A 16,566-nucleotide genomic window follows, 5' to 3' on the forward strand; every position below is an offset into this window, starting at 1 on the left:
GATTCTGATGATATAGTTATGTCATTCCAGCTGAGAGGGAAATGTGAATAATAAGATAATGAGCTCACATCACCCCAAATTGTAATGGTGATGTAACACACTGCAGGCCACCCTGCTTCACTACCCTCTGACAGCTCCATCATACCAGAGGAATGATGGGAGAGAAGATGAGTTGGAGTCCTACGACGGTATAGAAGAGACCAAGAGGACCAAGGAGCAAATTATTGTTGTGACACCACCGCTTCAAATCAGCTCCATGACCTTTGCCACACATCATTCTCTCAGGTTCTTACTGCCATCTGAAAGACGAACTTCACAGCCACCTTTTGTTTTCTCTTCCACTCTTTCTTTTCTTTCTCTTTCTTCTCTCTTTCTCATTTAATGAGAAAAGAGGTGCATGCGTGGTTTCAGGGTGTATTATCACCTCTGCTGAAGAGAGGCTTACTGGGAAAGGAAATAATGCTACCATTAAACCAGCAGTTAAAGCTGTATCAAATTTTTGACATGCATATTAGGAATTTTTTCTTTGGCCTTGCCTCAGGTACAATTCAAAAACACACCATGAATAATCAGTGTAGTTTTCTGGAAGAGGCTGATGGCAGTAGAAACTGAGGATGATTTTCTCGGTCGTAATGTTGTGGATTGAGCTGGTCGTGATTCTGTGTTTTACTCAAGGACACTTCATACTGAGCCTCAGTGGAGCTCAAAAAGCCCTTTAATCTCAACCCTTTCTTTAGTGTTTCCCACCCTACACCTTGCAGAGTCAGTTCCCTGTTTTATTTCACTTCTTAAGACACATTTTTATATATCTATATATCTATATATATATACATATATCTATATATATATATATATATATATACACACATATATAAAAAAAATTTATTGTGTGATGTTTTATTTTATTTTATTTTATTTCTTTTTTTTTAAATGTTGTTAAGCACTTTGTTACCTGTATTCAAAAGTGCTATACACAGTAGTCGATTTGAGGGGGGATGTGAGGGGATGCCATCTCCCTTGAAATAACAATTGTCAGAAACCATCCCCTTTGTAAAACTGCCACCCACCCCCCATTTCATCCCTCTTCATGGCACTAAGATATAATTTTACCTAATCAAGAAATCTATTATTGATATTTAATCATTTTAGAGAATATAGCGCATCTGGAGTTTTCAACAAATCCGAGGGCGGGGGGCGCACGCACCTGCATTCAGGGATGGACTGGCTATCGGGACATCGGGCCGCTCTAACTGTGGACCGGTCGGGAATATTTTTTGACTAGCCCCGTATCTTTTCACAGAGGAAAAAAGCATCAGACCAGTGTTCCGAGCGTTAATTTGACGAAGGAACGCGCGTTCCAGTTCTGAAAAAAATAAACAGAGCGTTTAAACAACTGGTTCATTTAAGCAATATTACACGAGAGGGTGTGCTTTACCGTCATTATTGGCCCGCATCACTGAAGTGCCAATAATGACGGTAAAGCTCACCCTCGAGCGTAATATTGCGATTATACAACAGTTACCAACAAAATAAAAGATATAACCATATATATTCATATTGTGGGGCAATTCGCTCTCAAAATAACATGTTCAGGTGAATTTAACTAGTAAACAGACTGAAATATTGTCATTTTCACATGAGCCATCGTTGTAACTGAAATTACTATAGCCTAGTGTAACTATTGCTACCTAGCAGGGCAAGGAGAGTGAAGGAACATGTAGCTATCTATTGTTGTTTGATTAACTGCAGTGGTGCAGCCTATCATATATTATCTTTGAGTTAAACTGAATATAGTCATTTAAAAAGTCTTCTATAGAAAGCCATCAGTCCTGTAACTTCTGAATACATGCACTGATCTGTTTAACAGAGCCAAACGGAGGCAGGGGTCACAGATTAGAGGAGACAGACCAGCAGAGTTCAGGTGACTCCATGTGTACAAATTAATAAAGATAAAATAAGTGTATTCCTGGTTTTGCTAATCATGTTATTGATGCCATAAAAGTGATGCCCATCTCCTAACTGGCATCCTTGTGATAAGGAGCTATGTCAGAGCCATGTGGTTATCTGAAATGACCAACACCCCTCCAGCCAATCAGAATAAAGTATTCAGCCAGGCCATTGTATAATAAATATTATGGATGATATTTTGTACGATCACCTTTTAAAGTTAATGTCCATTCTATCAGTATCATAGCAACAAGAGATTGAGGGAGTCAGGGTGAGGGAGACAGCAAAGAGCAGCCACACCAACCAAACCCCAAATCCAGACCGGACACTGCACCCATGGCTTCACTAGCCTACTGCCTTTTTTTTTTTTTTTAATGTTTGCAGCTGTTAGTGCTCAGTGGGATGGAAACCTTCCATCAAATTATAATAAGTATATAAAAGAATTCCATTCAAACATACAGAGGTAGGCTACGTTATAAAATCTTTAATTTTTATCAATTTAACATTCATGGGTTAACAACTGTATAGTGATATGTACAGTACATTACAGGATTCATCGATGTGAAGCATCCTGTAATAGCATAGAGCAATAATGTTAAGTTATGTTAAGTTGTCCTCTGTCTTTGACTCATCCTAACTACTGAGGAGCAGTGGGCAGCCACAATGCAGTGCCCAGGGACCAACTCCAATTCTGAGGCCAGTGCCTTGGTTAAGGGAGTTAAGAGTATCTGATACCTAACACCTCTAACATGCGTGTCTTTTGAGTGTAGAATTATCTTTGTGGTGTTACAGTATAAACAGAATGGTAAACAGCTGGTCCCCCACCCTCCATGCTGTCTTTGCCACTATCAAATTGGTTGTCCCCATAAGACCCCCTGAAATTTTTGTACAAATCGACTACTGGCTATACATATGAAGTTATTATTATTATTATTATTATTATTATTATTACAGGTTCACTGTGAATTCACCATTATCAAAAATGACCCACTTGTAGTAAATAACAGATGCTGACATGACAGGTCAGCTTGAAATTCAAGTATAAATCATAAGCCCATTTTGTCAAGAATGCCAGCGGCAGTTCTTAGTGTGGATGAACACCCAAGGAAAAAGCTCTGTGGGCGTTAATTACATCAGTCAATTACATCAGTCCCACAGATGGACAGCAGCTCTTGACTGGCAAACAACTCCTTGATGCAAAGACGGACGCAGAGGTTTCTTTGAAGAACTCACTTCAGTAAAGAATAACTTCACTTTAAATTAATGGCCCATTTTTCTTTCCTCTGTCCAGACTGCATTCTTTTCCATTCCAGACTTTTACAGGGTTTTGACACTTTCATCCAAATTACTTTGATTCTAAGTGATGAATCAATGCCATCGCAGCTGATGATGGTGCAGCGGTCTGAAACAAATATTTCTGCATATGTGCCCATGACAGGCTGGTATTCAGTATATTGTGTTGCTTAAAGAGGAACTCTACCCAAACCGACTCACAGGTTGTTATTCTGCAGAGGAATTTCCTTCAATTTCCTGATATTCCTTTTTTCAGTTGTTTTATGAGCTATGAGTTCTCAAGTTCAATGAAATTGCACTCACCTTGCTGTACCTAGATTAAACATCTAGAATGATGACAAGAGTCAATATTTAATATACTGTGGCAGCCCAAGGGGAGCTTAAAGTGGAATCCACAATAAAATAAGTTGACACAGAGAAGGGTACTAGTGTGAAACATAAACTACTGTTTTATTAGAGTTTGGGGAGAGAGGTAAGGGTGAAACTCCAGCTAAATTCTTCCCGGACCGGGGCTCGGTCTCCATTAATCATCTGTAACAACAGGAGAGAGAACGGTAAGCCAGGAGAGTATTTTGCTCTGTGCTGGGAGTCCAACCCGCTGGCAGGAGAGAGAGAAAACAACAACTGGTTATAAGCAGAAAGCTATTCTAAGTGGGCGATAACATCCTTAGGACTCAGTCGTCTCCCTTTTCCTTTTGTCTTCCCGCCGGTAGATGTGCTTCTGCCTGGGCTGAGGATATTTATAGCAGGGATTGCAATCAGGAAATTGGGCTCAGGTGTGTCCAGGCCCATGTGTCAATTGGCTGCAGCACAGACTGGAGTGTCACTTAAAGCAATATCCCACTTAGTTTTAACATGGGGGTTATCTGGCACTTGACCACCATGAAAACCAGAATATAAACTGCTCACCAAGAGTGGATGCATCTTTGAAGTTTGATGAGTTTGTAGCATTTGGATTTTTACTTCCCATTCCCATTCCCATTCATTTTTGTGGCCTCATTCAAATGAAGTAAAAATCAAAAAGTGCGAATGAAGTTGGAGTTTTGTGTAGATGTGTATTGGGAATATCTGGTAAGCATTTGTTTGTTGCACAACACTGTATTGTCTGCTAGAAGTGCTACCAGCAGGTTAGCTAGCCAGCTACTCCGCTAACGTCAGATGACGTTGTCGTGATCCGCTTTTTATTTCTCCTCACGAGAAGCGCTCCAGGCAGCGCTTTTTCCACACACAAAAAATGCTATGTGTGAACGCAGCCTAATCAAGGTTACATTAGAACACCTGTGAAGTGTAGTGATACGTACAGTATAGTAAAAAGTCCCAGTGCTGCTATACTGTATATCAGCACTCATGGAATACCTCTTGTTCAATCAAATTACTCGACCGGAACTAACTGTTGTTACAAATTACATAAGTGTTGCAGTTTCTGTCACCCTCTAGTGGTCAGAAAATTGCTTAGTACAGCTTTAACTGCAGTATAACTGTCAAGTAAAAATAAATTCAGCCATCTGGATTACTACAAGCTTATATAAAGAAAAACACCCTCCAAAAAAAAGGTCTCATGCCATATATTACAACACAAACATCAATTCCCACAGCACTCACTGAACTTAGACTTCATGCACCTAGTGAATACAATTTATCTATATACAAATAAGCCTATCTTAGCCAAATGATCTCTTGTTAAAAAAAAATCCTAAGGTTACAAAATTACCATTTTGTCAAATATTCAGCACTGCTTGTCTCTGAGCATTGGTAATGTTTTTACATCCTCCCACTGTTTTTTTTTTTTTTTTTCATTTTTAGCCGGCCATGGACCAGGCAATTATGTGAAACTGATGAATTAGAAAAACACTTTAAACAACCATCTGATTACAGGCTATTAGCTAATTGGTGCTGAAGACTATTCTGGGTGACATTATGGGGTAGATCAACGGTTGAGCGTGACTGCATGTATGTTGACTCTTGGTTCCATATTACCCTTAATTGGATGACTTGGATGAGTCATACAGTAGGGCTACTCAACCAAAGTGAAAAACACAAATAGCAGAAAGTGGAGCATTCAATGAGAGGCCATTAAAGAAGCAGGGGGTCGTGACAGGGCATTCAATGTGAAAATCAAGGCATACAAATATAGAAACACTCAATATGTATGTCATGGAGTGATTCATATGACGTTATAGCAAAGCAAAATCAACACGGGATTTTGCCGTTCAGCTTATGCACTGACTAAATCAATCTCTCTTTACCCAAGCGTTTTAATGACAGAACATTTAGATTGTGGTCTTCACAAGGAGCATCAACATTTGATCAGCTTTATGAACAGTTACAGGACAAATTTGATGAGGGATGAAGTGCACAGCAGTGGCAAAAGCAGTTCTCTGAATAGTGAAGCAAAAAAAAGGATATAAGTATGATTTTCAGCACAAAGACAAGGAGTGGATAGAGGAGGGTAGAAAGTGTAACAATTGGGGAACTATCTGTGAGTTTCACATGTTCTTGGCTGATAAAGACAGGAACAGAGCACAAAGATCTGGTAAATACATTGCTGGGGCCTCAGTGTTAGGGACAACAGAATATGCATTACTTCAGTTATTGAATTCTTATTCAATTTCTGAGTGATCATTTGGTTTGTACTGTTAAGATGACAGACACAAGTTCTTGTAATGTTGTCATGGAAATAAACATTGATAAGGAACAAGAGAAAAATGATGTGTGCCACAAAGAAGACATTATGTCACTGAATATTCCAGTGGAAGTTGTGTTGAATATTTCTCTTCAGGGTCGGCCGTCCCATGCTACGCTAGCGATAGGGAAAAGGAGACACTAAAATATCAAATACTTATGAGGCCGAATATAGTGCTGTGGAATCAGACAAAACAGAGTGTGGAGGAGAGGGCGACCACAGGAGCTGTAACAGCGTCAGCCGAGAGAGCTACTACATGGGTGACCTAGTTTTAATATATCATCATATTCACAGCAGTGAAATAGGCCTAAGAAAGTTTAGGAGGACTTAAACGCACAGTATGTAATTTCTGCCGCTAGGGGTCTCTCAATCAAAACAATAACAAAAGACGTAGTTTGATGACGTCGTGAAGTAGTGTGGGATCATGGGAGTTTTTTTTACGGGGACAGCTTCGGCGACAGAACGCACAGCAAACGGGAATGAATAATCATGATCCATCACGAGTGAGCAATAAAAACAATAGAATGAAAAAATCAACAGAGTGGCTAGAACAGCCCCCAGGCGGCAGGTCTAAGCCTTGCAGCCAATTTGACATGGTGGCCAACGGTGGTACTGCAGCCTAAAATTCACCTGCGGCCCAAAAAGCGTTTTTCCCATAGACGGCCATTGTAAAAGACAGTCCTCTAAAACTGTTCAGAAGATACCTACAACACCACACAAGACCTTAAAACACTCTTTCAATTATGTATTTTTTAATCATGAAGGCCGATTTCTTTAAAAATCACTCAGAGCCGTATAAAAGGCTGTTTTTTGTGTGTGACGTCACCCCAGGGTACGAGCCAAGCACGCGCCTCTGAGCTCTGCATCGGGGACGAGCGTCCTGCTTCCTCTGCTGCTCCGTCTGTCAGCTGTGTTCCTACAGCCCGGCTTCGCTTTTATTAAGATATTAAGTATTTTACATGAGTAGCCCACCGGTATTTAATATGTACAGATAACAACTGATCACCGAAAACTGAGGTTTGGGGTTAGGTGTGTTTTCTGTGCTTGGTCATGACATGGAGATGTAGACAGCAAGCTAACTATTAGCCTTGTTTTTAGCCTAGTTGACATGTACTCCACAGTCTGTCTGGCGAACCCAGCTAGTCTGACATTACATGCTATTTATCACTTTTGTATTTCGTTGTGAATTAACGTTATGTTCTTTTAATTTTTTTTAAATAAACGATTTTAAATAACTTACCCTGCACGTGATTTCTAATTCAGTTTCATGACAGTATTGTATGGTGCTGTGTGGTGAACCTGCTTAGTGACTGTGAGTCTAGCTGCCAGTCAGAGTTACACTGTGTTTCTAAACAGAAGTGTTTGTGGCTGCTGTGTAGGGAAGTGAACCAGGTCCACATTTAGTTTTGACAGATAAACTAACTGTATGATGACATCTTGTCAAACTACCATGGCAAAGTGCTGTAAATGTTTGTACAAGGATAACTTACAGGGCCAACTCGTGATTTTCATTACCTAGTTCTGCTAAGTAACTAAAATAGCAAGGAACTGAAGCTGCAGTTAAATGTCAGAATGTAATGTATTTTCGATTGGATTGGATGCCTGTTTGAGTCGAAGATAACAACTCCATCTTGTATATAATTTTCTAAATCCTCTTACAAAAATTTAATAGGTTATTTAAACTAAATTAGATCTACATGTTGACGCTGAATGAACATTAAGTATTGAGGGGCAGACGAATATGAACTTTAGGAGATTCCTTCTCGCTCTCTCAGCCGCCCCTCCCCCACCAAACTGTCCGTTCCCACGCTCCCACCTGCACCTGCTCGCTCCCGACCTGCTCACTTGATGACGAGAGCGCGACTGGGCTTGCTCGTGGTCGCGCCACTCCTGGCGGGAATACGTAAGCAGACGCTACTGCGCAAGTTCCGTGGGCCGCACATCACGGAAGTAAACCAGGAAGTAAAAAACTTTTTTGGCGTATGCGCTGGGTGAGCAGCTTACGTTCAAATGAATGGGCGGCCATTTTTCCGTTCAGCCTCCAGTTAATATAGAACCTCCTTGGGCTAGAATGGCTAGCTAGCTAGTTCGCCGACTTCCTTCCTCACTCTCTGACGTATCATCTGGGGCACGTTCAATCTGACAACGGTGTGCACCGTTTTGCTACGGTTTCCGGGTTGAACGTCATGTTTCCTCGAAATGGTGTGAAACTGTGTGCAACGGGCTTTGAGGTACGTTGTCTCTCATTTGGTGGGTGTGTCAGAGGTGTTACCCAATCAGCAGCGACGTGTATATAAACCCCGCCGTATTAAAAAGGCAGTGCGCACAATGGATCCGACAAAAGTCCTTTACAAATACGTCCGCTGCAGCTTGGTGTCTGCAACAACTGAACTAATTAGAAGACATGTTTGTATCTTTTGCTATCGTTTGTACCATTGTGGAGTGACACTTTCATAAACTTTTCTACTCCACTCTACTCCTCTAAATATATAATGGTAAATATGACAATATCATATCACAACAACAGTGATCAGTAATAATGATAGGCCTCATAATAAAATAATTCGCTCATATAGATCCTAACGCAGTCTCGAAGGTAAGAAGTGGATTATCCGTCACCTGAAATGTTTACCTTGTCATCCTGAAATGCAAATGAGGCAAATGCTGGATCACTATAATTAGGAAGCACAGTTTCCACAAAACCCTTCATGCGATCGGGATGTTCTCTGCTATTCTGGACGGCAAGGGCAGCGACTGTAACATCGAGCGTATTTTGTAGTATTAAACACATAGTTAAAGAACGCAAAGAACGGCCTCCTCAGCTGCCGTAGTTGCAACGCTTGCGTAACACAACAGGGTGTTCAACGCACCACCGTTTCCGTTTAAATAAATGTTTTGCTACGCTTTGTGGGGGCTGAACGCAGGGCTGGTGTTTCCCGTGTTTCCCCGGAAGTCAGGGGGTAAAGGGGATATGACACCATTGACAGGTGACCAAATGAAACGCAACGTTACCTTGAATAAAATTACAGATTTCTCTGGGTTTGAACATTGTTGGAAATATTTGGGATCATGTAAGTACACAACTCAACAAAATATTTAATATAGGTCTAGTCGTTCTTAGATATTTTAATGCCGAAATGTTACATATTATACCTTTATGGTTATCATAGTTTTTTTTTTCACAAAACAATAGCAGTGAACTAGCAAGTACATAAGTAAATCTTTATTTAAATAGTGCATTTCAAAACCGAGGTAACATATATTCTATTCCAGTCAGTATAGCAGTTTTACTCCTCATCTCCCTTCATAGGCTGAAAACTCATCTGTTCAAGAGCCACCTCATGTCACCCTCTCCTCGCCGAATCATATCCCCTCTCTACTCCTCTCCCAGTTTGCTCTGAAAATGCCTTCTACCACTCTCCTTCACCATATTTATCTCTCTTACATGATCAGGTTAGCTCACTTTGGTTTTAAGCCTATTCCACTGTTTTTCTACTGTTTAAGCTTATTTTACTGTTGCAGTCTTTTTAAGTCGCCCTGGATAACAGTGTTGCTGAAATGCCTGAAATATAAATGTCAGTAAACTAGCATTCTGTAAAAAACATTGTTATAATATCATGACAAATCAAATGCTCAAATTTAGGGAAACCATTTGACAGTTCTATCCTCCTCAGCAATATCAAACTAACAACCTATTATACCTATTATAACAGGTAATATGCCTGATCTACACTGAACAAACCACAGGTATGTTTTTTTTTTCTTGGGCAGGCTTTATAAGATGCCTTTGTATAAAATGCAAATGTTTATAAAAACATACATACACGTGTATTTGGTTATAGCTCAGTAACACATCCTTCTTTCATTGTAAGAAAGATGATGACCTCCTAAACTCTAATCTTAAAAACACACCAAACATGTTTCCTTGCGTAAAGTTCATTTAGAAGTTATTCACAGACATAGAAAAAATTAAACACAGAGAACATAGAAAAAAAAAACATTACACAAAAACAGAACACCAATAAGCAGATAAAACTTGTTCTATAGCCAAACTAAACATGCCACATGGTCCCCATCCCATACTGTTAACATGAATAATGGCCGCATATGCATATTTATGAAGCTAACTAGCAAAATAAAGGAATCACTTGAGTAAATGAGGGATACAAAGTATATTGAAGAGGTGTGGTCCCTAGGATAATTCAGCAATTAACATCCCATCATGCTTAGGGTCACAGAGTAGACCCACCAGCCTAATATTTTGGCTACCATGACTCTAAGAAGAGACCAGTGACTTTGAGAGAAAGCAGATAGTTGGGCCAAGATAACGTGGGCCTGGAAGTCTGGGGGAAAGACATCGACAACTAGGAGCAGCTGTGGACCGAAGCAACTCTGGACACTGCAACTCTATGGTTTCATTCTTGCATGACTCCAGTGATTCCAATTTGACTGAGCGCTTTGCTACAAATAATGTAGCTGAAATCTCCTGTCTTTATCTCCTGTATGAACTCTCATGTGATTAATAAGAACTGACTTCATGCTGAAACTCTTTCCACAGTCCCTGCAAACTCCTTCCCGCAAACACTGCGACAGCAGGATTTCACTCCAGTATGAGAATTCATGTGACTCTTTAAATGTGATCGCTGAATAAATCCTTTACCGCAAACACTGCAACTGAATCGTCTTTTGCCCGCGTGAATCATCTCCTGGGCTGTCAGGTTGCGTTTAAGGCTGAATTTCCTGTTGCAGACACTGCAGCTGTATGGTTTCCCCCCCGTGTGAATTCTTGAATGCTTAACGAGATCTGACCTTGTCGTGAAGCTCTGTCCACACACTCTACAACTGTGTCCTCTCTCCACTGTGTGTGTTTTCATGTGGGCTCTCATATTTCCAACCTGACTGAATCCCCTGCCACAAACTCTGCAGCTGTATGGCCTTCCTCCTGTGTGGATTCTCAGGTCGGCATCTTCATTCCAGCTAGAGCTGAACTCTTTACTGCAGAAACTGCATTTGTACAGTTTGCTGTTTGCTTTTTTGTTGGACTTCACTTGATGCACCAGACTCTCCGTGGGTTCAACGTGCTTTACACACACTACACAGACACATGGCATATCTTTGGCATGTGAAAACACATGCCAAAGATACGACAGTAGCCAAAGGTTTAACATATTGCTTTGGTGTTTTTTCCTTTCAAACCGCCTGCTCATTATTGTAATTGTGACAAATTACTGTATCTTGGAAATTTTTTGCATTTAGGCTAGATGCAAATGTGATTGGTGAAAATTGTTATTAATGGCACTTATCATGATGCTGTAATGATATATTGTTGTCACTGAGCTCCTGGAATATTGCCAATGTGGTATAAAACCTGTGTGATAAATTATCTAAGGCTGCCATCAGTAATAATCAGTGTAATTTTTGACATTTTTGTTACTGTTGTGTTGGAGTTGGCTATCACAGGGTAAATGTGGGTGCAAATCCTTTATGAAAAGCTACAGGTGGTTTAAATGCAAACAGCATTGTATTTGACTCAGAAAATGATTTGAGCAAGGACTGTGTGCATGGAGGGAGGTGGGCTTCAAGTTATTTGTGTCCAGGAGCTTAATTTCCTAGTTTGTGCTTGCCAAAGACTTTTGGGACTGTGGCGGGACTGAGGCCAGGAGCACCAGCCAGGATGGGCTGCCAGGATGGGCTGCCAGGATGGGCTTTGTGCTAAACACACAAATAACTGCAATGAGTCAAAACTTTTTAATGCCACTGTCATAGAATCTAAAGGTGTCTGTATTTAAGCAAAATAAATGCTTGGTGGCTGGGGTGTTTGTAGTGGGGCGGGAGCCAGGAGGAAAGACTTCAATAAACTACTCTCAAACAAACACAAACAAAAGCAGTAGCCTCACATAAACAAGGCCAGTGTGTGCGCACAGAATTTGTTTCACAAAACAAAAAGGTACGTACAGTCTGTGTACAACACAAGCTTTATATTTAGCTGTAAAACGTGTGTCAAAGTTTCTAAACTGCATCGATCACAGGTGGGGGGTAGCTATAAAGCCAACCTTTACCTAAATGTTAGCTCATTAGTTAGCTAGTTAACATTAGCTAGTATAGGCAATCGGACAGTACACATTATTGGGCCAAATGATGGAGTTTGGTCTAACTAGTCAGTTTCTGCAGACAGGTGTATTGCTTTCTCACTGTTTTGGGGGGCCTAACTTTAGCTAACAGTAGACGCTAACGTTTTAGCAACATTGTTCTGAATTATATTTTCACTTATTGTTGGACAAACAGAAGCCATTTAGGTGATCATAATAATTTCACCTGGAATTGTTAACAGTATCGAGCACAGACCTCTTCTGTGTAACTTAATCTCTAGTGATGGGCAGATTCAAAACAGATTTGAAATGCTTCGAAACCTTTGCAACACTGTTGTGTTGAAACAGTGCTTCGAGACATTCAAAGTGGCCAAGTCATGTGATTTCAGCAAAAAGCTTCATTACGTCATACTGTTTCGAAATGTGTCAAAGTTTTGGTGAACCTGTCAAATGTACGGCAACTACTGATCTCAAATCAGTTGTCATAACTTAGGCTCAAACTGACTGATTCAAATTAGTTTGGGCTGATCTGCAGTGAGTGATTCATTTTTTCCTGCGGATCACCTGATGTGCCTTCTCACCAATATTTACAATAAAAAAATTTAAAAAATAAAATAAAATGGCCAAATGTGGGTTTTCATAGAGAGAGACATTCAGTTGATTGAGAAATGGAGGGAGCAAGAGACCAAATCACAAACTTCTTCAATAAAAATCTGTGATAATTTGACCCAGTCACACAAGCCCTCCCCATCACAGAATTAACTCCATATACGACTTTCATACACAAATGATTATGAAGTTTACAGTAGCCTATTTCATACACAAATTAAGGTATAAGCATACATATAAGCACACACATACTGTATTTACACAAATGATATGATGAAAATGATTAAAATACAACCATATAAATGCCTACTTATGTATATGAAGGCCCACAAATTCTACATACTCTCTCAGGTCTATTTATTTCAGGATATTGTAGACGAGGCTACTCTGAAGTGACAATGGGAGACTGGGGGCAACTGTAACACACTCAATTCCTCCAATCAGAAACAAGCTAGAGTGATGACACTTACTGTGCACATGCTCAGTAGGATTCTCTCTCTGCTTGAGGAAAAGAATCAGGATCACTTCACCTCAGGAGACATTTTCAACAAAAAACTAATTTTGAGGTATGAAAGTTACTTTTTGGATGTACAGTATTTTTCTTCTGCTGTCTACAGTTTTGATACCTATGAATTTAAACTTATATAATTTTTATCTCTAGGTCAATGGTTAAAATATTAACATGAACAACCCATTCTAATATAGTAGCTGCTAGCTAGCATACAATATTTTTATCATGGCTGCAAGATCGGGGGCAATTGTAACACTGTGTTAGAGTTGCCCCGAGCCACATGCCCAAATATAAGCACCCTGTTTGTCTGTGTTGACATACTTCTCTATTAGAAAATGAACATCCATTCCTACTATGGATGTCAATTTTGGGTACTTTTTCTTGGCCCATATCTGTCATCGACCCTCATTATTAACAGTTAACTAGGGAGATTATTAGGCTACTTTGTGGCTGTATTGAATGCATTGATTCTTGTATTAATACCTTCTACCATGACAGACGTTACTGTCTTCTACTATGATTCCATTCTATTCTACTACAACTGTAGTATTTTTACTGTAGCTCTACTGTCATAGTATGACTCTACCCCACTGATGATGACCTGGTTTCTTCTGTGTGTCTGTGTGCGTGCAATGAGCTAGAGGTTTTTTGTGAAACCTCCTGGAGATCTGTCCTCTCTGTCCTGTCTGTCTGAGGAGCCCAGACCCGGACCCGGAGCTGAGCAGAGTGCTGGGAGCTCCTGTTCTTCTCCAGCAGAACCTGATGGAGCAGGTAGGAAGAGGGACCAGAGCCCCGTAGACTTTGTGGAACCGATTACTTCAACTTGAGCCCAAGTCATATTTTGGGCTCAAACATATGGGAGAGTCTTACACTTTTATTTTAACAAAATACGTTCTTCAAACACAAAATGTTTTATGGTTTAGTACAATAGCCTCTTACTCTAATGTCTGACAAGGTTGGAGAACAAATTGGGCGGGGCCGTGCCTCCATGCAGAACATTTCAAGATCCTTGATATTCAGTTTGTGCTTGTGGACTGCCCTCTTCAAATCAGACCGCAGATTTTCAATAGGGTTCTGGAGACAAGATGGCCATTGCAAAACATCAGAATCAGAATTATTAGATTTAGGAGTCTGGAACCAGGCTAGGACTGGATGCTTCTTAATAACAATATATCTAATCCACACTCATCCGAGCCACACATACTTAAAGCCACACATACGTACTTAAAGGACTAAAAGTGAGATTTAGATTATATTATTATTGTGCATATAGTTTATGATAATATGTGCATTTTGCAATGTATTACATTCTGGTAAATGACTGCATTTCCTATGCTAACTTTGAAAGGAGGATTTTATTTGCAACATGAATATTCATGTAAAGAATACATAATAGGGATTTCTGTGCACTCCTACCACTGACAATTGGTTTTCAAAGTATGCTGTCTAATGTCACTTGAATGACACTTCAATGATAGATGTTCTACACCTGTACAGCAGGTAGCACACTCCTACAAATTTTAAGTGTAACTATCTGCCACTTGAGTAGGAGTTGAGTATGAAACTTGGAATTTCATAAACATTCACATTTTAACACTCAATGATTTCCTTTTAAGTAAAACCATTTTCCTACTTTTATTTCAGCCCAACTTTAAGAGCCACATAATCACCATCAAGAAATGGCTGCCCATCAATAGCTGTGGGTTTTAACGTTAATTGCCTTGTCACAAAGACAGTAAACCGTAAGTACGCTGAATCTATCTGCAGAGCTGTAAGCAACAGAGAGAGCACTGCACTAACATTGTCAAGTGGAGCCAAAAAACAATCTATGCACTGTACTGTAAAGTGCTTTGGACAGAAGCGTCCACTAAAAGGCACATATTATATTAACAAATACTGTACAAGCCCATTTCCGCTCACATTGTTGATCCAGGAGATGTAGGCGCTGACGCGGGTGAAGATGGAGGGCTTCTTGGGGTAGTTGCAGCCCATGCTGGAGCCGAAGCTCACCACACCGTGGACGTCCCAGGAGCTGTCAGGGTTCTGGCAGTTCAGCGGGCCACCGGAGTCTCCCTGAGGGGTAACAGAGCCAGACGTGATGTTCAGGCGAAAGATGGCGAAAACATTTAGAAATTATACTTATATAATAATCATTATGGCACTGTGTAAAACTATTCTAAACTGTAAGGCTGGTATATTTTCACAGGAACTCAATTTCTATATTACATGAGACTGTAGAATAAAATGTAGGGGTTGTGGGAAATGAATGTGACTCATGTTGGAGCTAGCCAGCTGTCCATCTCCTCCAGCACAGATCATGTTCTTGGTGACCAGGCTGCCCCACCAGTCAGGCTTGGTGCAGTTGGAGTGGCTGACCACAGGCAGGAGGGCCTGCTGCAGGATGTCAGCGATGGGACCTCCAGCTGTGGAAAAGAACAGGGCATTCAAATTTAGCGCTGTAGTCAAGACCACCTCAATCGTGTCCAAGTCAATTCCAAGACCAGGTCCAGTTGAGTTCAAGTCAAGACCAGGTCCAAAGGGCGTTGAGACCAAGTCAGCAAGACTAAAATAGGCAATAAACAGTGTACATGTCTTTCCAAATGTAAGAATAAAGCTTAAGGAGTTTCTTAAGGATCAACAGAGATGATAGCTCTGGACTATACCCTTCAACATCCAACTAATTCATGTATTTTTTAACATCATTTGGCCCATGGGGCACTTTGAAAAATAATTCTGAATAATATCATCATGTAATTGAAAATAAAAGTCATTTGAAAAATAAAAGTTTTTATGAAATAAAAATACAACTAAATATAGTCATGTTATTATGAAAACAATAATTATGAAATAATATATTTTTTTAATTAAAGAATAAAATCAATATATATATTTCTGTATTTATTTATGTAATTATTTATTTTACTGACATATGTATTTATTTAATTATGACTAATATGGTCCTCCATATTTATGGTGAAAGCAAATGCAAAAATTTTGGCTATAAGCGTCAGTCTACGACTACGACATCAAGCCAACGGCAATCAGCAGAAATAGTTTAGTGGTTTTGCCTTCACAATAAAAGCGCATTATTTCTTCACTTATAATCAACAAAGCAATTCATTCCAAAACGCTATATATCCATTTTGGATATATATCTGAATTAATCAGGCACTATTTGAAATACATATGTGATTCTGTCTTCAAAGAGGTGACTACTTTACAGAAGCAAATGTCTTAAGATGACTTCATTAATAATACATGTGAGAATGTGTGTCGTGTGAGAATGTGTGTATTTTTTTTTAAAATGGTGGATATCTTATTTTGTAATGAAACTCCTCAAATATAGGACTACTATGCAACGTTTAAAATGACGTGCAGGCGAAGACACTCGGGAATTTCACTCAGCAGGTTGCTACAATGTTGCATGTGAAGTT

The 16,566-nt window shown here is 39.8% G+C and overlaps 1 protein-coding gene across 1 annotated transcript; it reads right to left on the minus strand.

The window, feature by feature from the left end:
- Window positions 1–11,524: 11,524 nt before the first annotated feature.
- Window positions 11,525–15,805, minus strand: LOC139646572 (chymotrypsin-like elastase family member 2A). The gene is made up of 5 exons (XM_071522476.1): window positions 15,796–15,805; window positions 15,406–15,555; window positions 15,053–15,201; window positions 13,790–13,891; window positions 11,525–11,635 (listed from the first exon to the last, which is right to left on the minus strand). Exons 1-5 carry the CDS (start codon window positions 15,803–15,805, stop codon window positions 11,525–11,527), a joined length of 522 nt encoding a protein of 173 aa, XP_071378577.1.
- Between the last annotated feature and the right edge of the window lie 761 nt (window positions 15,806–16,566).

Source organism: Centroberyx affinis, unplaced genomic scaffold (assembly GCF_046629955.1).
Source record: "Centroberyx affinis isolate AG114_WGS23_722 - 3 ecotype Tasmania unplaced genomic scaffold, CSIRO-AGI_Caff_v1 ptg000993l_1, whole genome shotgun sequence".
Classification (NCBI taxonomy): domain Eukaryota; kingdom Metazoa; phylum Chordata; class Actinopteri; order Beryciformes; family Berycidae; genus Centroberyx; species Centroberyx affinis.